Genomic DNA, 24,272 nt, shown 5'->3' with positions numbered 1-24,272 from the left:
TGCAGTGTTCTGCAGTTCTCTCACACATCATGTTCTTGCAGCAGGCGGTCTGGGTAGCGGTCCTCCTGGTCTTTCCCCCCCTTCCCCCAGCCGGCCCGCTTCGGCCTGTGGGCCTAGTGTTGTCCGCACTCTACACCGATGGCTGACACTGCAATAGTCACATGGAACATTAGAGGCATGCACACACCGGCCCGCCGATACTCTGTTTTTGCCTACCTACAGAGGCACAGGATAGGGGTGGCCCTTCTCCAAGAGACGCACATGACACGGCCAGAGCTGGACAGGCTGCGCGCCCGGTGGAGGGGACAGCTTTTTGGGACCACATATTCTGCGCATGCTCGGGGTACACTGGTTTGGGTATGGGCAGGCACACCCTTTACATGCTCCGAGGTAGTGCTGGACCCTGCTGGCCGATACACCTTGGTGCGGGGGAGGCTCAACGGGCACTCTGTGCTCCTAGGATCTATCTATGCCCCGAACGTTGAACAGCCGTCGTTCCTTGACCGCCTCTCCGTGGCCTTGACCCCGTATGTGGGTCTTCCCTGGTTGCTGAGTGGGGACTTTAACGCCGTACTGGACACGAGCCTTGACAGATCCTATCCGCCACTCCGTAGCACACAGGCAGTCTCGAACGCGAGGAACCTTACTGATTGGTTGTCACGGTGGGCCCTTCATGACGTCTGGCGCACCTTACATCCCACTGACCGGCTCTATTCATATTATTCTACGGTGCATGATCTTCACGTCCGCCTCGACAGGGTGGTGAGCTCTCCGTCGCTGGACCCTTTGATAATCCAGGCAGACTACCTGGGCCGGACTCACTCTGACCACAATCCTCTTAGACTGCGTCTCTGCTGGGACCCGGGGAGACCCCCCATTCCCACATGGCGCTTGCAACCGGCTGCTCTTGCGGACGCGGAGTTTCGGGCCTCGCTCGGCACAGCGGTCGAACAGTTCTTTGACCTCAATGAGGGCACGACGGGGAGCACGTTGACAGAGTGGGACGCGCACAAATCGACCATGCGGGGACATTGCCTGGGGGCGACAGGGAATATCCGTAAGCAGCTTACGTTGCTACTCACCGCTCTGAAAACTCGGCTACTGGCATGCGAACGTCATGGCGAGGGTGGTGGGCGTGACTCGACCAGGCTGGCCCGGCTCCGAGCACGCCATGCTGAACTGTTGGAGAGGTTGCGTTGCCACAACTACGCTGCCCATTCGGCACGGGTCCACGCCACGTCGGACAGGGCGGGGCGATTGCTGGCCTGGTTGATCCGACAGGAATCGGGCTATGCGCCAATAGCCTCCATCCGTGGATCGGACGGGACGCTGGTGCACACGCAGCGGGAGATCCACCAGATACTCACGGCACACTACAAAGACCTATACACTTCAGTGGGGCGCCGGCAGGCACAGAATCTCGATCTGTTTCTGGGGGCCGCCGGCCTCCCCACAATTCCGGATGCCCACCAGGAAACATTAGAGGGTCCCCTCACTCTGGAGGAGATAGGGGACGCGGTGGCCTCACTGGCTTCTGGCAAGGCACCTGGGCCGGATGGTCTCCCGGCAGAATACTACAAAGCATATCGGGAATCTCTGGTGCCCCGACTGCACGCGTTATATCTCACAGCCCTTGAGGAGGCCACCCTGCCCGCCTCCATGAGGGAGGCCTACCTGATCTCTTTACTCAAGCCGGGGCGTGATCCCACTAATCTAGGGTCCTATCGCCCCCTTGCCCTCCTCAACACTGATTACAAAATCCTGGCCAAGGTTCTAGCGGAGCGGCTGGCCCCCACTGTGCCTGCACTAGTGCAAAGGGACCAGAATGGGTTCGTGCCGAAGCACAGCACCTCGCTTAATCTCCGCCGGTTCTTCCGTGTTGCCGCACACGGCGCGCAACATTGGCCGCGGGCGGGCTGTCTAGTGTTAGACCTTGAAAAAACCTTCGATTGCCTAGAGTGGGGCTATCTGGTGGCAGCATTATCGCACTATGGACTAGGCCTCGGGTTCCTGCAAATGGCGGCGCTCCTCTACAAGAACCCCGTGGTCCGGGTAAGAACTGGCCCATACATTTCCGAGGCCATCTCGGTTGGCCGAGGTACCAGGCAGGGGTGCCCCCTCTCGCCCCTCCTTTTTGCGCTTGCCATAGAGCCCTTAGCGGCCACTCTGCGGAGGGTGTTGACGGACGGCATTCCAATGGGCGACACCACCCACCAGGTCTCCTTATACGCGGATGACCTTTTGATCTTCGTACGGGACGTGGCGAATATTTCAGGGGACCTTGAGCGGGTTCTCACGGAATTTGCAACGCTTTCCGGGTTAAGGGTGAACGCGGCCAAATCGTGCCTTTACCCGTTCTGTACTGATGCTCTGGATCCCCGGCTTCAGTTAGGGGGTGTGCCTGTCAGGTGGCAGCCGGACACCTTCCGTTACCTGGGCATCCAGGTGTATCGGCGGCCAGCTGACTTGGTGGAGGGTAACTTGGGCAGGGCGGTGACGGCGATCAGGGCCCAGATGCGCTTCTGGAGCACCCTCCCCCTCGCGGTCACTGGCCGCATTGCACTGGTCAAAATGGTGGCCCTGCCCAGACTCCTCTACTATTTTGCTAATCTGCCGACCTACGTTCCAGCATCCTTCTTCGCCGCCTTGGAGCGCTCCCGCCGGGATTTTGTATGGGGCAACGCACGCCACAGAGTGGCGCTCTCTAAGTTGTACCTCCCCACGGGTCAAGGGGGACTCGCGATGCCATGCTTTGCGCACTATTACCTAGCAGCACAGCTGCAATGGGTAGCCAGGTGGTTGGCCGACAGGGAAAGAGATGACACGGCATCCATGGAGCCGCCACTCCCCCTGACGGATATTATAGCGTCGTTCCACCCGATGGCCAGAATGGTCAAGCCGGGCCCCCTTCTTGTGGCAGTGGCCTACAAGTGTTATCGGCGTGCCCTCTAATTGACCCGTTCGCATACCCCATACGCTCCTGCCATGCCAATTGAGGGTTCGCCTAGCGGTCAAGGGATACTACGCTCGGCGGAGCTTGCGAATGGCACGCGGCGGACATCTGCACACTAGGGGACCTCTACCGCGATGGTGCGCTTATCCCGTTCGCTCAACTGGCGGAGGAGACGGGGTTACCAGCCGGTCAGTTCCTCCGCCACCGCTCTCTAATCGCGACGCTGACGAACCGGTGGGGTGCTCTCCAGGAGGAACCGGCACAACACCTCATGATGCAGTACCTCCATGTCATGGGACGGGGCAGTCACATGATTCGTTGGTTCGCAGACTCCCTGCGCACGCAGGTGGCGACGGACCTGTCTCCGTTGCGGGGTAAATGGGAAGTGGATCTGGATCGCCCCATGACAGACAAGGAGTGGAGGGATACGCTACGGGGACCCACACGGGTCCCCAGGAACCTGCGGTTTTGCCAAATCCAGTACTTTATACTGCACAGAGCATATCTCACTCCCGACTCCATCAATCGCTATTTCCACCGTGCGGACGCTGAATGCCCACGCTGCAAGGCTCTGGATGCTGGACTGGTGCACATGTTATGGAGCTGTCCAGCGCTCGACTCATATTGGCGGATGGTGCAAGGAGCGTTAGGTGCTTGTGCCGGTCCGCTGGCGCGGCGGGAATGGACGGCCTGTCTGTTACACTTGTTCCGTAGAACTCCCCCCACGAAGGTTGCCTGTCGCTTCCTCGACCTGGGCCTGATCGTGGCGAAGCGGTTAATTACTAAGCGCTGGAAGGCAGCTGAGCCCACCCGGGAGCAGGCGTGGCGGAGATCCCTGCTGGTGTGGGCGGGGGCGGAGGGTACGGCTCTCTTGCGGGAGGAAACGTTAGGCCTCAGACGCACACCCATAGCGAATCAATGGGACGTACACTTACAAGCCCTGATGCAACTGGATGGGGATGCCCTGGGACTCTGTGGGACACATACTGTGGAGACACTCCCTGGGGGGGAGGGGAACTGAGGCGAGACTGGGGGACCCACTTTGGGGATTGGCGGGGAGGTCTTAGCTGAGCCGGGCGGATGTGCGGACAATGACAATTGCCTTTAATGGAACGATATGTAACGAGGGATGGGGGCTGGGCTGGGGGGGGTGGACTGGGGGAGGTATCTTGAGGGTCACGTGGTCGAAGACCGAACCTGCTGCTGCTGTTCTGCTGGGCTACTGTTGTTTAACCTGTTTTCTTTTGTTGTTCCATGAATCTGTTTAAATGCGGGCGGTGGTCCTGACACCTATCAGTTTGCCTTGCTCCACACATGGTGGTGGCGATAGATCCTGTGGTTCACCGCATTCACAATTGGCGGAGACTCCTCCGAGTACCTGACTCATTGCCTGTGAGATGTTCCATTTATGATTTATGCTGTGTCTATATTAACAAAATGCCAATAAACAGATTTCATAATAGAAGGTATAATACTGCACTAAATGGCAGACACTCCAAACATAAGAACACACTGGGAAGGCACTTCTATAGGCATGGAGAAAAGAATTTCCTAGAATGGAAGGACTTCCTTCAGAAAATATAGAGGGCGTGAATTAAATTTGGAAGTGTCTTTGAAGGAGGAGAGCTTTGAGGTGAGTTTTGAAGGCCTGGGAAGAGGTGGTGGTCCGGAGCTGAGGCGGAAGTGAGTTCCAGATTCTCACCGCGTTGCCTGAAAATGATTGGGCCATCGATCTTTCCTTCTTGAAAGTGGGAGGTTCAAGCAATACATTTTCTGCATCACGTGATGGTCTGGAGCCTCCAGAAAATGTCAGTTTATTCGCCAGGTAGCGAGGGGAGGAGGAGTGCAAGGCTTTGTGGGTGATACAGGCAGTCTTGTAGATAGATCTTGCCTCGATGGGAGGGTGGATAAAATGGGTGTGATGTGGTCGCTTCTTTTGGCCCCATATATGAAACGAGCTGCTGAATGGAGAACAGACTTCAGGGGGGACAGGTGGGATTTGGGGAGGCCAGTAAGAAGAGAATTGCAATAGTCCAATCTGGAGAGAACCAGCGATTGGACCAGGGTTTTAAGGTCGTGCTCCGGGAAGAAGCGACGAATCCCCCACAGAAGGCGCAATTGGTATCGAGCAGACTTTGCAATGGAATAGATGTGGGAGAGTAGATTGAGTATTTTGTCGAGTGTGACACCAAGGGATTTTGCGCTGTCGACAATGATGGGTTTATTGTTAAGTAGATTCATCTGATCCATCCATGATTGAACTGGGGGGGGAGAAAGTGAAGAGGAGAGAAGGAGGAATTCAGTTTTGGAGGGATTCAGAATCAGTTGAGTTAACATCCAGTTTTGAATGGAGTCGAGAGTAGAGCTTAGGAAGGAGAGATCGTGAGTGGAGGCCACCTTAGGGTAGATTTGAGTGTCGTCCGCATAGAGATGATAGTGGATCCCGGATTTACTAAGGAGATTTCCCAAAGGTTCTAAATAGAGATTGAACAATGTGGGTGCAAGTATAGAGCCTTGAGGAACACCTTGACCGACCGCCAAAGGAGAAGAAAGACTGTTCGCTATTTTGATCATTTGGGATCGATCCGAGAGGAAGGAGGCAAACTATTTAAGCACAGTGCCCTCCATGCCCATTCTCTGTTGAAGAGTGTTAAGGAGAGTGTTGTGATTGACAGTGTCAAAGGCTGCAGAAAGGTCAAGAAGGATTATAAGACAAGACACATGTGGGACGGTGGGCTAGGAGCAGGCAATGAGGCAATAGCCAGAGCAGTCCTAAGAGGGTACTGAAGGTCTTTCCTTGGTGGGTGAGCTAACATGAAGCGAGGGCATTAACCAAACCAAACGTGAGGCCAAAGTTTAGAATGGGTAGAGTCCAGAGCATGTTTAGAAACAAGGTTAGAGTCCTTGCAACAAAACATGAACAGCAGTTCTAAGAGCACCAATGCACTAAGTCCAAGAAAAAGTAGCCCTAATTGGGGCCAGCCCTGTTGATTTCCCTGCCACCCAGAGTGCCACAGGGAAGAGAGTATAGGCAGTAAGCACAGTTAAATTATCTCTTTGCATATTGTTTGTTGCTACATGAGATACAGGCACTGCTACAGCTATTAACATAAATTAGCACACAGTGTCATCTGCTTTAGCATACACAGTAGGGCTCCCTGTATTTATTTGTTTAAAGAAAACCAAGGCTCTATGACACTATATGTTATGTGTCTCTCTGAACCAGGTTTCTTACTACCTGTACCCAATGCCTTCTCTAACAAAGCAGAACAAGCATTGGCAATACCAAACTCATGAATGCATGTAATACATAGCGTAGGCACATGTTGGAACCATTATTCCATACATGCGAAAGTGTGAAGCATGAAGCGGGGCCGCTTCACCTGAGACAGAATGGTGCCAATACACATTGTACACATTCACTATATGCCACGGTTTGTGGCATCAACATGATTAGCATGCCAATAGACAGCGAACGCTGTCTGCATCCAGATTCTAAAATGAAGGAAAAGTAAAAAGGTACACACCCATTTCTTCCATCCTCATCATGGCATCCGCATCCTTTGCATCACTGTCCCTAGTGTCACCAGGTATTTCATCATAGATCTTTTCAGAGGGCTTCCTAAAGAAGGAACCTGCCATTGCAACATTACAAGTTACACTCTTTCTTACACCTGTGAAATCCTAAATAGTCAGATCTGCACATTTGTGGTAACATAACATTTACAGCTGAAACATTGCCTAGGAGGGTGTGATTGCATCTTGAAGTATATAAACACAACAGAATAGGGGGTCTAGTGGTCGACAGCACAAGATTAGAGAAAAGGAAGAGTAGTGTGTGAGATATCAAACCCATACATAGTCAGAGCAGAGCACGGAAAACCATCAAACCGACTCAACCAAAGAGACCAAAATTGAGAGCAAAGTCACCTCTCACGATCAGTTTATATCATGACAGACTGTGACCACCAGACAAAAGAAGTGCAGTGCAAAGGAAAATGTGAAATTTAAAAGGAGATTGTGTGAAGAGTACGATATAATTCACTCATTTTCACACAAAAAATATACCAAGCAGTGCCAACTAGTCACTGTTGAATGAGGGTCATTCAACAGTGACTAGTTGGCACTGCTTGGTATATTTTTGGTTCACACACCTTTTTAATCGAGATGTGTAGAAATGAGTGAATTATATCATACTCTTCACACAATCTCCTTTTAAATTTCACATTTTCCTTTGCACTGCACTTCTTTTGTCTGGTGGTCACAGTCTGTCACGTGACTCTTGGACTTCTCTTTATCAACCCAAATGAGCAATAGAGCCGTACACTAACGAGGAAGTCTCTATGATCAAGAGGCATACCTCGGCTCTAGGTGGAGACCACATGATATAAACTGATCGTGAGAGGTGACTTTGCTCTCAATTTTGGTCTCGTCGACCACTAGACCCCCTATTCTGTTGTGTTTATATAGTCTTGTTATGGGGATTAGAATTTGGGCAGGTCTTTAAATATTTTTCCCTTAGACCCTTTATCCAGGTGGCAGTTTTGAAGATTGCATCTTGAAGACCATGCGGTATTTCTTTAGATGCGTCCTCGTGAGTGGTTGGATTTAGCAGAAAGCGAGACAACATGCCATGCAGCGAAAGATGAAACTTACACGCTAGAGAGCAGGTTGCAAAAGCTGTTGTGGAGATTGGACAACATGCAAAGCCCTGGGGGCCAAAAAGGCCTTTATGGAACCCTTCCAGTAGATGGTCTGTGCAGATTATGGGTAAGGTGACCACAGCTGTGTTCCACAACATGGGGATGTGGCACTCCTGTTGCCCCATGCCTAAGACATATTGTTGGGGGTCAATCCCCTGAGCTGTAAGGTCAGCTGTAAAGAAATACCCTAAGGTGTAAAGAAATACCCTAAGCTGTAAGGTCAGCTGTAAACAAATACCCTAAGATGTAAGCTCAGCTGTAAAGAAATACCCTAAGCTGACGCTCAGCTGTAAAGAAATACCCTAAGCTGTATGCTCAGCTGTAAAGAAATACACTAAGGTGTAAAGAAATACCCTAAGCTGTAAGGTCAGCTGTAAACAAATACCCTAAGCTGTAAGCTCAGCTGTAAAGAAATACCCTAAACTGTATGCTTAGCTGTAAAGAAATACCCTAAGCTGTAAACTCAGCTTGCTTTCACAACAGTGGATCCAATATAAAAATGGGTATGCGTTTACGAAATTTAACAATTTGTGGCTATTTATAAATCTTGCAGGGCGCGTCTTTATTTTATGCAGGAGAGTGGTAGCAACATCGGTGGTTTTATTTTGAAAGCAAACAATGTACCTAAAAAAGTTTACAACATGAAAAAAAGCATCCAAAGGGTTAGTGTTGCAGGATGTGTAGGCAACTTGTCCGGGGGACAAAATGAACACGAGCAATGTGTCATGGGCATCGTGATGGGAGTTTTACACCCCTGCCGAGCAACCTGCCAATCCCATGTTCGCGCTGAGCACATATACGTGCAACTGTCTGCTCGTGCACAATTCTGCACAGATAGTCCATTTTCACTTGTTAACATTTTGCCTCTTGAACGAAAATATTTTCCCCACTGAGAAGCTCCTGTCCCACCATGGAACATATTTTACTTCTGCCCTTGGCAGGCTCACAGTTACAATGTGGGAGGGAGTTAACGAGGATTTGGTCAAACACCAATAAACAGATAAGTGTGTGTGGGGGTGTGCACAAACTCATAGGGCATTTCAGACATGGAAAGACCACTTCCCACCTACATCCAGAGTAAATTTGCTCACAAGAAAATCTTCATGTGAGTAAATCCTTTTGAGAGTGAAAAAAACATTTTGCGTGTGGAAGCAAAGCTTACATGCTGAGGTGTTCCATAACATTTTACTTACACAAGACTTTGCAGAGGTTAAATAGGTGTAAAATGTAAATATCCAGACATTGACATAGCACTCAATATGAGCTCACACTTAAGGCAACCAAGGGCACAATGAGATGAAGTGAAGTGCCAAAGAATTAGGCAGTGTGGTTATGTGGAGAATCCCAGACTTGGGGCAGTTCCCTGGATCCCCCATGGGCGACCGAGGTAGGCATTAGGCCGCAAGTGGAATCTGAGTTTATGTAATGTGACGTTTTATGAAATCGAATGAATGCTTAAAAGTCAATGTGTCTGACCAATTCATAAGACGCTTCCCCAGAAACCAAATTAGGAAAGAGAGCAATGATGAATCTTGTACTGTGAGACCATTAGACGTCCGCCATAATTAAAGCGCCGGCATATCCAGAGCCCTTCCATGACCAGAACGCCAGGCTAACCAGAGCCCATTCGTATCCATGAATATTCCAAGATTTGAGATCATTGAAGCCCTGGGATGTTCAGAATCAGAAAGGGTGAATGGTCAGAGCCATGCTGGAATCCAAACCCTGACCCAATATGAATTCTGGCGTAATCTGAAAGGCTGCTAACCTAGCTCTTATATCAAGAGATTGCTACCATCAGTTGTCAGCTCAAAGAATGGCAACAAACTGGAAAAATTGCTTTGATTACAGGACAGGTCAATTTTTGAAGCACCTAGTCCCTCGGGCAAGTAGACATTTTATAAAAACCTCATCCTGGCAACACTAGGCCCTTGACTGAGAAGCCCAGGTCTCTTTAAGACCACAGACATCCAGGCTGTGGAGCATTTTTGCGGGATGATCGGAGTATCTCTCCACATCAAGTCACCTGTGCACCCTACAGAACACTATTAGGACAGCCTAGAGACTCATAAGATATAAAATAGGAAGAAAGAAAGTTGGACTTTATGTAGCTACAACCTCAGAACAACCACTCCTAAATGGTAGATTATTATCTGTTCAGACTCCCATTTTCAAACATCTACCTCTCCTCAGTGTATTTCCTCCTGCAGGTAGGACCATCTTAAAAAAGTGCATGCTCTAATTATGCAAAAAGCAAGCCGCCCTGTACTAGGCTGTAAACCCTTCTGAACAACCTGTGGCCATGCAGTCAAATCAGTGCATACCTGCAACACCCATGAGTCAAGTGCAGCCCACACTCAGTCCGGCAAACGCAAACTCTGCCTTTGCTGCGTAACGTGCTAACTAATGAAGCATTTGACTCTCCTCTGTAAATGACCAGTCTCAAATGTATACAGCCACCACATCACAAGCTGACCTTTGTATATCACCTCTTCCTTCCTATGGACCCACACACGAACAGGCATATATTGGCCATGCGTTGGTAACCATAACTGGTAAATTTCTGTAGTTTTCCGCGGCAGGGCCAGAAACGTAACTCAGTTTTATTTTTTTATTTTTATTTCAACATGCTTTATTAATTTTTTACAAGAACACTTTAGCAATACTGTTACAGGGTTGGCATAGGTTATTCCAATCGCTTTTTTGACATTATGACTTTTAGCTAACCCTTACATGTCGTTATCATTGTAGAAGAGAGAAAGAAGACAGAATAGGAAAGGAAAGCAAGGGGTGAATGAAGAGATAGTGGACAGGCACTTGAGAGTTGCATTGCATTGCTTATTATTACGTCCGACATACAGTGGGGACATTGTTACACAAGAAGTCTACATACAGAAGTCTACATACAGGCCCCGAGAGGGCCACATTGGCTGTGACCAGTAGGGTCCTTTTAGGTTCCTTTGTTAGGGTGGAGCTTTCATAGAGACCAGGGAGTGTCTCGTCGGCCTGACTCGTTTTCATGGGGGCTCAAAAGAGTCAAGGAATGTATCGAGGGACTTCCACATCTTTCTGGAGGCCGGTTTCCAGGGCGAGTTCTGTAGTGCAATGTTCTCCGCTCCTCTAAGATGCGTGATCCAATTGAGCCAGCCTTTGAACGATGTCTTGCTTGTGTCTTTTCAATTGGAGAGGACCATTTTCACTGCTGCTGTCAGTAGCAGGTCTAGTAGGTCCTTATCGTGTTCTGATTTCAGTTCTGTTCTCATAAATGCCGTGGTGAGGGTGGAGAATTCTTTAGTTAGTGTACAGCCAAACTGTTTGTTTTTAAGAGCAAATATTTTCTCCCAGAATGTTTTGAGTGAAGGGCAATAAAGGATAAGGTGTGCTAGATCCCCTTTTTCTTTGTTACAGTTCCAGCAAACTGCATCCTCCCTGAGGCCTAATGAGTGTAGCCGTGCAGGGGTCCAGAAAGCTTTGTGTAGCAGCAAAAAGTTTGTTTGTGAGAGCACTGGGGAAATCTTATTGCGTGAGGCCGAGGACCATAGAGTGGACCATTCTTTATCGTTATATGTGGATTTAGTTTGGTTATTCCAATAGGTCATTGTCTTGTCGTTACGTTTAGAGGATTTAGGGCGGAGGAGTTTATAGAGCTGTGAAACCTGGTGCCCTAATTTGTTTATGTTTGATACGAACTGGGAGATGGACGGTTGTGAGGTGGAAAATTTGGTTTTAGACAAGGCCGATCTAATTTTCAAAAAGTTATAGAATTCAGTGTCGGCTAGTTTATGTCTATCCTTGAGGGCGGTGCATATAATGGGGTAAGCTTTGTTTTCTAATTGGTAAGGATAGTAGATCCCTTTCTCGATCCATGTTTCGAAGGCTAAGCTTTTCCCTTTGTAAAGAATCTTGCTATTGGCCCAGAGTGATTCCATTTTTTAGGTCTCACTCCTAGCGTTGCACTGCGCGAGCCGTTGCACTGCGCAACAGTGCTCACGCAGCGTGAGACATTTAGTAGGTGAAAAACAGGGATTTAGGACTGACCTAGGAATCGCACACGCTCGTGCGTGTGCGATTCCTTTTGTGCTACCCCATTGGCCTTTGCGTGCGTCTTTTTATAAAAGACTGCACGCAATTGGCCAAAGGCGGGCGCATTGCTCCGCCCATGGCCTATTGGTGTCTATTACACGCTTGGTGCGCGTAATAGACACCAATATGCCTTGTGGTTTCAATTATCGTACCCAGACACAGGCGCGATAATTGAAAGCACATCTCGCAGTGGCACGTGCGTGCGCACCACTCGTAAGCTTCTTTGTTTTCCAAGCGGAAGTGAAAGCGAACGCTTTCCCTGCCGCTTGTTTTTCTTACTCTTTCCAAGAATGAGCTCCGTGCAGTGTCCATCTCCTTTTTTTTTTTTTTTTTTTTGAGTTTCTGATATACATATATAAATATAAACAGGGCACGACACATTTGAAATGAAATATTATACAAAACAATAACCAAATAAGTACCCTTTCTGTACAAAATAAAGACAAATCTTATAAAATACTCTTATTGTTTCAAAGCTCAGATAAGGAGAAAGTTAGATTCCTCTTTCCATTGCTTAATTGGATCCCAAATTTTTTCCCCTAATTTTCTCCCTCTTTTCCCCTTTCTAGCATATATTGCATTCTCTAGATTGTGTATTGCCAATAATCGAGCTAGCCACTGATGATACGTTGGCGGTATAGGATCTAGCCAGGCGGAAGTTATGCATAGTCTTAATACTGCCATTGCAACAAATATAAGATATCCCCCCTTCATGTGTATATCGCAATGATTAACACCAAGAAGAATTATCGGTGGAGACAAGGTTATTTCAACAGCCAACACTCTGGAAAGAAATTCCTCGATATTCTTTTGAGTTGGTTGCAGATGAATACATGTTGCGAGCATATGTACCAAATCGGCCTCTGAACTTCCACATCTGGGACATCTAATCCCCGAGATCCCTCCCCACTGTGCGATTCTTGCAGGAGTATAGTAGAGATGATAAATAGTTTTATAGTGCTGTGCCTGTAGGGATGCAGAGCATAAAATACTCTGTCCCAGCTCTAGCGATGCAAGAAAGCACTCTTCTACTATGTCTAGCTTTGTCGCCCATTTCTGCGCCATTCTATCCTTGTCATCCTGTTTAGCTTTTATCAATTCCGAATAGAACCTCCTAATAGTGCAGTCTGATCCTGCTTGTACTAAATCCATAATTGGAATCCTACCAAACCCAGTCGGACCCCCCCTCTTTGTTTCAATATAGCTTCTTATTTGTAAGAACTTAAAAAAATGCCTTATCTCTATACCATAGTTTGCCTGTAACTCCGCGAATTGCAATATCCCTTGTGTAGTCCTAATATCTCCCATCATCCTTATCCCCTTCCTTCCCCATTCTCCAAAAACCCAACCTGTAAAAATATCTACTGGTAAAGTAGGGTTCGCATTCATTCTAGTGTATGCATTATATTTCCCCAAACCAAAGCTTTTTGAAAATGCTTTCCATATATTGTAAGCCGCTAAAATCATCTTGAATCGCGTCCTTTTAAAGTAACAAAAATCGGTATGTTTCAAAAATAAGTTCTCGGCTTCTACCCCCATGACTAAGCCATAGATTGCTAATGTGCCAAACTCGTCCTGTCCTTCGATCTCTGCCCCTCCTATCAGGCCCACCATGTTCTGTAGGGCCGCTGCCCAATAATATAATTTTAAATCCGGAAGCGACCATCCACCCCTATCCCGAGGCAATGCCATATACTTAAGAGCTCTCCTTGTCTTTCCCTTTGCCCAGATGAATCTATTGATCATATATTCACATCCCTTAAACCATCTTGATTCAAAAAGTAGTGGTATTGCTCTAAAGAGATATAAAAACTTAGGTAGGATCAACATCTTTATGATGTTAGTGCGCCCCACAATTGAGAGATGGAGATTCTCAAGCCTATCTAAATCCTTTCTCACTTTAGCAAAAACCGGTGTCGTATTTTTCTCTACCAGCGTGTCTAAATCGGAAGAGATAATTACCCCCAAGTACACCCCATCCTGTACCACTCGATAATCAGAGCAATCTACATATTTATTCTTAATTATCTGTGTCTTATTGGAGTTCAATTTATAACCTGATACCTGTCCAAATCTAGTGGCCTCAATTTCAACCTGCCCTATAGCCTCTGTGGGATTAGATGTAATCACTGCCACGTCATCAGCATATGCGAGTACCTTACAATATCCTATGCGCGTATACACTGGGGAAATCCTATCACATCTCTCTAATCTTCGGATCAAGGGGTCGATATACATCGCAAATAAAAGCGGAGAACAAGGACAGCCCTGTCTGGTACCTCTCTTAATTTGGAAAGAATTAGTTAAGCCTGAATTAATCCGGATTACAGCGCTCGGAGCTCTATATAGGGTTTGGATTGCCTTAATGTATCCATCTTTAAAACCTGCTCTTTTCAAGGTATGCCACAGATAGTTCCAGGAGACCCGATCAAATGCTTTTTCTGCATCTAGTAACATTACAGCCATCGGGTCTCCTGAGACCTCCATGGCGTCAAACAGTGTGATAACCTTGCGAGTATGGTGAGTCGTACCCCTACCCGGAATAAACCCATGCTGATTACTGCTCACGAGGGAACCTATTATTTGAGCAAATCTTGTTGCTAATATCTTGGAAAAAATGTTGGCGTCAGAATTCATGAGCGTGATTGGCCTATATGATGCCGGCATGGTGGGAGGCTTTCCTTTTTTCAAAATTACCACTATTTCAGCACCACCCCATGACCCTGGTATAGAGACCCCAGATTGTGCTTTCTGCATCATTGTCGCCAGGTCTTGAGAAAGAGCATCCCAGAATACTTTATAAAATTCAATTGGTATTTGGTCAGGGCCTGACGCTTTACCCGAAGGGAGATTCGCTATAGCATTTTTAATCTCTTCTAGGTCCAATAGTTCTTCCAACCCCTCTGATTCTTCCTCTGTCAGTCGCACCACTGGGATATCTTCCAAGTATGTCCCTATCTCATCCAAATCCCGGCCATTTTGCTCATCATATAGCGAGGTATAGAATTTTCTAAATACCTCTCTTATTTCATCTGGGTCTATGCGCAAATTACCTTCAGAGTCTGTGATTTCTCTTACCTCATCTAAAGCAGTCCTTTGTCTTGTACGAATAGCTAATGTTCGCCCAGCTGCTTCACTAAATTCGTGGCACCTCTCTCTATTGGTCAAGTATATCTTAGCTGCCTTATTCGCAATAACCTCTTCAGCATCCATTTTTGCCTTTGTTAATTTTAGAAGAGCCTGATCTAAAGAAGCCCCTACTAAGACACAGTGTTGCAGCTCCTCCTCCGCATCCAAGACTGCCCCAGTTAGTTCGCTAGTTCTGAATTGCTCCTGTTTTCGTTTAAAGGTATTAAAACTTAAAGTTTCCCCACGTATGCCTGCCTTGAAAGCATCCCAAACTATTCCTGTCTCTGCACTGCCTCTATTATTTTCAAAGAACTCCTTAATCCATCGCGTCATATACTGAATATATTTTTGGTCCTGAAGAAGCCCACGCTCAAATGTCCATATTCTAACTTTCCTGGGTCGTGTGGGTATATTCAAGCTCAGGATCAAAGGATTATGATCGCTGAGTATGCGGGGAAGTCTGTCTATCTTTACATAGGAGATCATTGAGTTAGAGGCAAAAAAGTAATCTAGTCTCGCGCAGACCTGATGAGGGGCAGAGTAGTACGTAAATCCACTATCCCCATTTTTTAGCTTCCCCCAGACATCTAACAACATATTGTTTCTCACAAGCTCTCCTAGTGCTCGATGTACTCTTTTCTTTCTTCCCTGATACCTCCCATATGATCCTGTCTCTACACCTAGCCCATCTGCACCATTTATATTAAAATCCCCTCCCAGTATAATCCGAGGTGCCCAAGAGGATAATTCTGCATCTAAGAATTCGAGACTCTCTGGATCGTCCTCCGTTGACCCGTAAATTACCCCAAGGGTACACCACTCTCCTTCAACAAGACATTCAATTAATGCCCACCTACCCCATTGGTCTTCTAGCTTTTTTCTGGTATTCACATTTCTACTCTTTGATAATATTGCAACCCCTCTGTGTTTAGAGCCTTGTTTTGAGTATGCTAATACTTGAAAACCTAATTGATCTAAAAGATATGCCTGTGAGGCCATGATATGAGTTTCTTGTAGGAATATAAAGTCGGCATTCATTTGTTTTAATGACACGGCAATCCTTTGTCTTTTCTGGCGATCGTTCAGGCCACTGACGTTCCACGTCGCTACTCTAATAGCCATTATAGATCAAATAAGATTAATATTCCCAAAAAGAGACAGAAGTTAAAGAGACTTCGCTTCAAAGATATCATTGCATTACATCTAATACTGTTTTCTGATTTCTGTTCAAATGATTTTCCCTCTATTCTTAAAGTACAAAACATTCCTAATCCTTCCCATACTTGCATTTCTTCAATTGTGCAATTCTTAGTTTGTCGTGCCCTGCCCCCCTTCTCTCCCCCCCCGCCCCCCCCTCTACAAGCTTTCCCCCTCTTACTGGCAAATAGGTCAATCCTGACCTATGTATGGCAACCTAAAACCTAGGATGTCCGTCTCCTCCCCCCCTCTCACCTACTACTCTTTTCCTACCTTAATCCCATGTGCTACCACTATAACCGCCCGTTTATCATCCTTCTTACCCAGTTTGTGCTCATGCTTACAGATTAATTTAGCTTATAAACATCCTATTGTTCAACTTATTAATCAAATTGCATCTGAAGTAGTTGTTTGACTTTTTTGACCCCTTTTCTCCTTCAATGCTGACAGATATTCCTGAGCAAGTACCTCAGAGAAAAACACCCTGTGTTGCCCATTAACTACTACTCTAAGACGGGAGGGGAACATCAAATAGGCTTCACATCCTGCATTTTGAAAGGGAGTTAATAATTGTCTCATCTGCCACATTCTTTCGACGGTAGTGTGACAAAAGCCTGGCCGAGCGAAGAAGTGTATATCTTTATAAGATCTCTTGGCCGCTGGCTTTGCCTTGCTCATAATCTCCTCACTTGCCAGAAAGTTGCCAACATACACGAGAATCGCTCTTGGTTTACCTTCTGTATTTCCTCTTTTCTGTATTTGAGGAAAACGGTGGGCCCGCTGAATCTCATTTTCCCAACTCCATTTAGTAATTTCAGGGAATGCACCTCTAAACAGCTCCACCACAAAGGCCCGTACGTCCTGGCCTTCCTTGCCCTCCTCCACGCCAAGGAGTCTTATATTGTTCCGCCTTTGCCTGTTCTCAAACTCCTCAAGTTTCCAAAGGACATCTGTTACTGTTTTCTCCTGTACATGTTTATCTTCCTGAAGCTTGGCAACTACATCCTCCAGCTTCCCAGTCCTCTCCTCTACCTCTGTGACTCTACCAGCCATATCTGCATATAGTTTGTTCACTTTCCGCAGGGATCCTTCTATTTTTTTATTAGCCTGTCTAGCTCTTCGACCTTCTGCCCTTGCTTCGCTCTGCATCTGTTTTAATGTCCCAAGTAGCAAGTCAAAATTGGGGTTCTGGGTCGTTGACTGCTCCACTTGACAATGTTGAAGAGATTGCTGGGTTTGAGAGTGAATGGTTCCCTCATGATAAACCTGTGATGTAGCTGAGTAGTCCCAGTCCAACTTCTTAGCCACTTCCCGCTGCGTAGGGCTCAATAAGTTCTGTGCTGAGTCCTGTACTCTTACATGCGACCTCTTTCTAGCACTCTTCGACCTCCGACATCTGAGGTCTCTACTCCCCATTGTCCTTTCTACTTCTGACGTTTCAATCTCAGAGTTTCTGGTCTGATGTCCCGGTGAAAGTGAGGGTGAGCCTGAGTCTGAATATGAGTCAGATCTATCCGATCTTTCGCTTAATTCTGAGGCTGACTCTATATTTAAGTCCGTGAGGGAAGCGCCCTTGCCCTTATTTTTGCCCACATCATCCTCCTCATCGTCATCATCTGAATAAAAGCATTCATCAGTTGGTGAGCCTGGGATAGTTACTCCCTGCACAGTAAGGTCATTAATCCCCCGAATATCTTCAGTGTCATGACCCTTTGTTATTTTTAAAGATTGTGATATTTGCTTGCCATCAGTAATAGTCTGAGCAGGTTCAATTAAAGACTCATCTATATTTTGCCTATCACCTGTTTCCCCCATAGCAGCAGCTCTTGTGCCCAATTCAGTCATAGGCTCAGTCTCTATAGCTTTGCAAGGCAAGTTAGTAACACTTTCTGCTAAGGGCCCTCCATGTGCCAAATGCAAACTCACATTTTCGCTGCCCCCCGTAGCTGTGTCTGTACCTGGGTGTTCGTAGGAGCGTTGGCAGGGAACAGATCGGTTTCATTCTCGTGTTGCTGCTGCTCCAAATCCAGCACTGTTGAGTTCTCAACACCCCCACCGATAGGCATCTGCTTTACGCTCGCGCTCTGAGCTCCTGATGCGTAGTCCGTGAACTGCGTTTCTGGCTCGGCCGATAGCTCACCGCTCGTCTTCTCACCCTGCATGCGTGTGTCTGTGTTGCTGCCAGCGTTTTTTCCGGCAGCATCGATGAGGGGCGACGGAGGAGAAAATGCCTTTTCTTGATCCTGGACCGATCCCCGAGGAGCCGGTATTACTGTTGTTGAGGCGGGAAAAGCTTCCATCAAGGTAGGCTGACGAAGCACCGTTTCTTTCACTCCTTCGACTCCAGACAACCCGGTCCCTGTATCGGCTGATCGCTCTTTAGCGGCTCTCTTGCCCGGTAAAGCCTTCATTTTCTTAAGTTCTTTTTCCTTCTTTAGGGCACTCCCGGAGATCTTCTCGTTTCTCTCCGTGCCGGTATTTTTCCCCCAATCCTTCTAAGCCTGGGTTTTCAGGCGAGTCTTTGCTCTCAAATTGTCTGCGGGGACACCGGGGTCGCTATGTACCAGGCTATCGTTCTGGGAGTCTTTCTCTTTTTCTCCGAGCTCCCTTAACCCCCTTGCAGCCCGCTGATTTTTTGAAGCCATTTTCCTGATTTTGTTATGCCGATAGAAAGCAACCCAGATAGTGGTCACAGTCAGCTGGCTCCCACTGCTAAACTCAACAGAGTGCGTCCTTAACTTCAGAGTGCCCAATTGTATCTGTGAGCGCCGTGTCTTCACGCGTCTCATAGTTCGTAATTTCGTTGTCCATATTGCGCACCCGAATGTAGTGTATAAATCAAAGCCCACTGCAGGGATCAAAGATGAAAACTTTTAGCGCAAGTCGTCGAGTTAGCTCAGCATCTTTGGAGAGAGAAGGGAGTAAGCGACTATCCCCTACGGCCTCACGGCAGCCATCTTGCCTCCCTCTTCTTTCTGCAGTGTCCATCTCCAAGGTAAACGTTGGCAAGGGTTCTGCTAAAAGCCGAAATTTACTCCAAAACGTTTTCCCCCAGATTCCTAGACTTTTAATACCTCTTTCATAAATATTGTGCAAATATTCTCCGAAATCCAAGTCTTACGTAGACTGCTATGCAAAGCACACGCCGGAGTGTGAATATGTGCAAGTTGAAAGCTGAGGCATCCCTGGAGCAATGTCATTCCATGCTTGTGTTCGAGTCTGTCATATGCAAGGCATGTCTGTAAGGAGCATGAAGTCTTGGAAGTTAGTGGCATCCCTGAGAGACCTATAAGGATGGGGCAGTCCTTCCTGAAAGGTTAAGATATGGTCAGAACAGATGCAATAACTGGCAGGTGTCTCTAAACCTACTGCAAGGGCCTGATAGGTCATACGTCAGCCCAGTGACTAAAATGCAAATATATCTGGAATATTGTTAATTCCCTACAACCATGATTTCTTCTGATGGCTAGCACTGATGGGACACAGCTGCATGTCATGAAGGCAGCTATTTAGGGAAAAGAAGGCTTGGATAGTCAATCACATGTCAGATCAACATGTGTGAGCAGTGGGGTGGCGGGCACGCAGTCAAGCACATGTTAAGATGATGCTTCTGAGAAGGTAAGAAGGGCTGGGGTGTATTACTCAATTGTCTGCAAGGCTGACCAGGCTTGATGAGAATCAGGGATAGCCAGAACCGCAAGGGCACACAAACCCGTCAACCTGTCAGCAGAATGCTTCAGAGGCGCCATTAAGGTTTGGAAGCACCAAGCCAAACATTGGATTCTTGATGGTCTGTCTGTGTTTTTTTCTTGCTTCGAATGACTTCCTAATTTTGTGTTTTCAATTTCTTGGCTAGTTATTACACCTTTCCAATCGCTTTCCTTTTCCTACATTTACTCTCCTGTCATTCAATAGCAACCGTCTCACCCCTTTCCATGTTTAGTGGCTCTTCTGTGACGGTTTCCCTCTCTGATTCTTTTATTGCATTAAAGCGTGGTCTGCCATCTACCCCTTGTTAATTTGCTTTTTTTTCTCTTTTTATAAGTTAATAAAAAGTATTTACTGACGTGTTCCATACCCCATCGTACAATGATTGGCACACATTGTTGTTCCAGAATAGGTTTCCTCATTGTATTATGCACTGCTAACAACTCATTTTTTGTTCAATTGTATGCATTTTTACCTATGGCACTTTTCAACACAAGCGCTTTCGAAATTAAAATGACAGATACATGCCTTAACACATGTACACTATTGATTCTTTCGAGCTACTGAGCACAATGTACACATCTGTACCACTCGCATATTTGAAAAGCAAATGCAGAACAAGGATTCAGCTTTACAGAGGACTTTCTTCCATCAGAAAAATGGCAAGGGGCTTCCAAATACACAGTCTCCTTAAATGACTTCCGCCATTTGAAAAGTTCCACGACGGGGGTGGGAAATCTACTGTCAATATTTGACTACTTATAACACAGGATATAGTGACAGGCTCGGTTTAGATTAGAAAGGAAAGAGTATAGGCCTGTTCTTTATAATTAAAAATGCTAAATTAGCGACCATATTTAGAAAGCAACCCAGCATCTGTTCAGGTGTGTTCAGTCTATTCATTAAGAAGGCACCTTTGCACGTGGTATGTACGTGATGCTGATTGAAGCTGACTGGGAAACAGATAAGGTTGGAGTTACTTCATTTGTAAATATTAACCGATTGGGCGGTTCCACTGGTCTGGCGGATAACTGTAGATATGGTGGGTGAAGGTCCTAGGATGTTGGGGGCAATGTCCTCTGCCACCCCACTCTGGCACAATACTAGGAATCAGACCCTTAATTTGTGCCAGTGGTTACAGGTGGTGGGCACAGCGGTAACTTTTCTTTTGGAAACATGCCTTAGTTTTTTATCAGCAGACTTTGACCCAGAGTGAAAGAGAAAACTGCAGAAAAGGAAGAGAAAGATAAGAGAACAACTCCAAAAGAATAAAGCTTGATTGGAAAATGTTCTCAAGGTGGTGGATGAGAGGGGTATGAGTTTGAAATAAGACAAGGCAGCTGTGGTTTTTCGCATCAGGCCTCACATTTTGGGGACATGTCTCCAAAAAACAATTACAGGCTGAAAGGTAGTTGTGGTTGGACAGGGGGGTGGTTTCCCTCTTAACTTCTCCTAAAAGTGGCACAACAGTGTGAGATTTTAAATAATCTAAATTACTTTGTAGTATTCTTTAAAGTAGTAGTTGTATTCTACCCTTTTACAATTATTTGTGATTGCTGGTAGGAAGTGGTGCCTTTTGAAGTAAAGAGTGCAAGGAACACTGGGAAATTTCCAGGAATGTGTGTCAGTAAAACATGATGATGACTTGGGAGGAAGATGGCGGAAGGCTGAGGAGGCTGGCTGTTTGAGCTCTGACAATGGGACCCAAGAATGAGGAAATCTATTGACGTGAAGGGAAGAGAGTAGAGGCCTGTGCATATAAACATAAGGTCAGTGAATGTTGCGGGCACTAGACCGTATTAAAGTTTTTCCTGGTGTGATAAATGCAGGATTGGTGTTGCCTGTTGTGCTTGTCACTTCACAAGGAAGAAATGTGCGTCAAAACTGAGGGAGGGCTATTTTATTTTCCATCTACTGAAGTAACTTCTGAAACCAATGCTGCCAGGCTGAGATTTGTGTGGCCCGGGCATCTTCACGCTCGGTGATCATGCAGCAAGTGCCATAGCAGGTAATGCGAGAGCTGAGAGAAATGTCTGAAGTCCTTTCCCAGAATCAGTCTCAACCTCAAACAAACAGCTTACGAGTCGGGGATCACAAGGGCTTTGATGAAGCGGGTAACAAGACTCAGTATGAAGCCTGCAGCAATGGAAACAAGCATTTACAATGCAATAGGTCTCGCATTTGCGAGAGTTTATGCTATTGGCATTGGAAATGGCAATGCCTTTTATTTATTTGTTTCAAAAACCAACACATTAATAAAAGGCATTGTAATCTACAATGCCAATAGCTCAAACTCTAGTAAATGCGAGACCTATTGCATTGGAAATGCTTGTTAACATTTGATGCTGTTTTCTAACTTCATGTCTACCTTTAGTAGGGTGGTTTTTGTGTTTTTAAAGATCGGCTTGTGGGTATCTATTGGCTGTTAGTAGAGCGAGAGGGCTTAGGTTGTTTAGGATGGTCCTCTCCACCTGTAGCCATGCCGGCGTGTAGCCGGCCGAAGGTGCTATCCAGTATGAGCCTTGTTTTGCCAGAAAGCTAGCTGGAACGTTTTGAAGTCTGCTAGATTTATCCCTCCTAGGTTTTTCTCCAGTCTTAGTTTTTTAATGCTTATCTGTGCTTTCTTCCCCCTCCAAAGGAATTTAGAGATCAGAATATCTACTTTGCGGTGGAAATCTTCTGTGAGGAGGAGCGGGAGCATGCTGATCAGATAGTTAATCATTGGTGTGACCATCATTTTGATAGTTTCCATTCTGCCTCACCATGTTATGAACTTTGGTGACCAGGAGTCTAGCAGTTTCTTAATCTTCTCTAGCAGTATTTTCTCATTATGATGTAGCGTGTCAATTAGGTCATTACCAAATTGTATACCTAGGTATTTGATATACCCCGCTTGCCAGGCTAAGTCCGACCCCCCCAGGCTTTCTCTTGTGCAATGAATATTTAGTGGTTGGCATTCTGATTTGTCTTTGTTTAACTTATACCCTGATAGTCCGGAGTATTCTGCTATCGTATGCATCAGGTCTTCGACTGTTCAGTTACTATTAGCATGTCGTCAGCATAGGCGGCTAAATTAATTTCAACGCCGTTGATGTCTACCCCTTTTATGTTCGTGTTTAATTTAATGTCTTGGATAAGGGGTTCGAGTGCTATTAGAAATAAAGAGGGGGACAGTGGGCAACCCTGTCTGACATCTTGTTGCAGTGTAACTGGTTCAGAGAGTGAGCCATTAACGACTATGCGGGCTGATGGTCCCCCTTAAAGAGCCAACCTTTAGCCAGGAGCGACCTGTGCAGGTAAGAGCGGTGGGCCCGGGTTGGGGGGGGGGGATTAGACAGATGACCACAAGGGAAAATTGAATAAATAATTCATTTTCCCTCCTCGTCGGCTGTCGAAATCCTCACTCCCAACCCGGCCCTACCACCCCACCACCCCACCGCTCTCACCTCCTGCACGGGCCGCGGCCGCCTTTAGCTGTGTGCAGCAGGGATTGCCCCATAGAGATTTGGCCATCGGTTGCTCTTATTTCTTTTTTTAGTTCACGGATTCTAGCATGCGACTGCGAATTCAAGGAAGTATCATTCCCGGGTAGCCCAAATCCATTGCAAGTTTTTCTTACCCATATTGGCCCTTTTAAGGGTTCGCTGTCCTGGGTACTGATCCGCAAATCCATGATATGTGTTGCATGGGTCTGACAAGCTTGCTCTGTGTTCGTGGCGCCCAGCCATCAAGCTTGCCATGGATCCTCTGTACCTTTTTAGGATTTGTCGATCCCTAATACTAAAATGGTAGCCGGGATCTGTGGATGTGTCTATGTACATCGCAACCAGTCTTCTGATTCTGAAGGCAGGACTTTGGCACGCTGGAAACTGACGCAGTCAGACAACACGCTTAACATTATAAATTTGGCTGCATGGAAGCTTAGCTTTTAATCTGTTTATGTTCCTAGAAGAAGTTGAAATTTGAAATTTCGCCCTCGAAGTTATCAAATGTTTTGCGTCATGTAGTTTGCAAGGGTTGACGAGTTGACCTTTTCCCTCAATGTCACATTTGGTATACACTGTCTGCACATATATTTTGTTCCTTTGCAAATCCTGTTTGTACTCCGTGAGTATATATTAGAGGTGGTGGAACACTGCACCTCGCAAGGGTCGTATCCTTCATCCCAAGGATGTTGGGAGTCCTCATATTCAATGTGGTTTAAGCAGTATATATAGACACTCCAAAGATGGTGGTTCTGCTTGTGAGTCTGCAATAATTCTCACATATTTGTCCTACACTCTTGTTAGGACATAGGTAGAGAAGTCTTTGCCATAGTCACAGCTCCTAAACCCTTCATTAAGAATTGAGAAGGTCTGCTGAGTTTCCTTCTTGATTGCCAGAGGAAAAGGCGACTCCTCCCAGTAGCCACAGTATCCCCCTGCACTTAATGGTACATGTAAAAGGTGTAAGCTATTTCTTTAAGAGGGTGCAGAAGGGCAAAACTTGTAGCTCTTCAT

At 46.5% G+C, this 24,272-nt stretch overlaps 1 protein-coding gene across 1 annotated transcript in view; it reads right to left on the bottom strand.

Moving 5' to 3' along the window:
• The window catches only part of LOC146797027 (scavenger receptor cysteine-rich type 1 protein M130-like), a 253,013-nt gene that overhangs the window by 27,787 nt on the left and 200,954 nt on the right, over nt 1–24,272 (bottom strand). Inside the window, exon 15 of the mRNA XM_085629619.1 lies at nt 6,481–6,588. Within this exon, the coding sequence (XP_085485745.1) occupies nt 6,481–6,588 (108 nt within the window). The remainder of the gene's footprint in view (nt 1–6,480; nt 6,589–24,272) is intronic.

Source organism: Triturus cristatus, chromosome 10, assembly GCF_964204655.1.
Source record: "Triturus cristatus chromosome 10, aTriCri1.1, whole genome shotgun sequence".
NCBI classification, from domain to species: Eukaryota; Metazoa; Chordata; class Amphibia; order Caudata; family Salamandridae; genus Triturus; species Triturus cristatus.
Note: the sequence above shows the minus strand (reverse complement) of the source record. Positions and strands in the feature narration are given on the sequence as shown.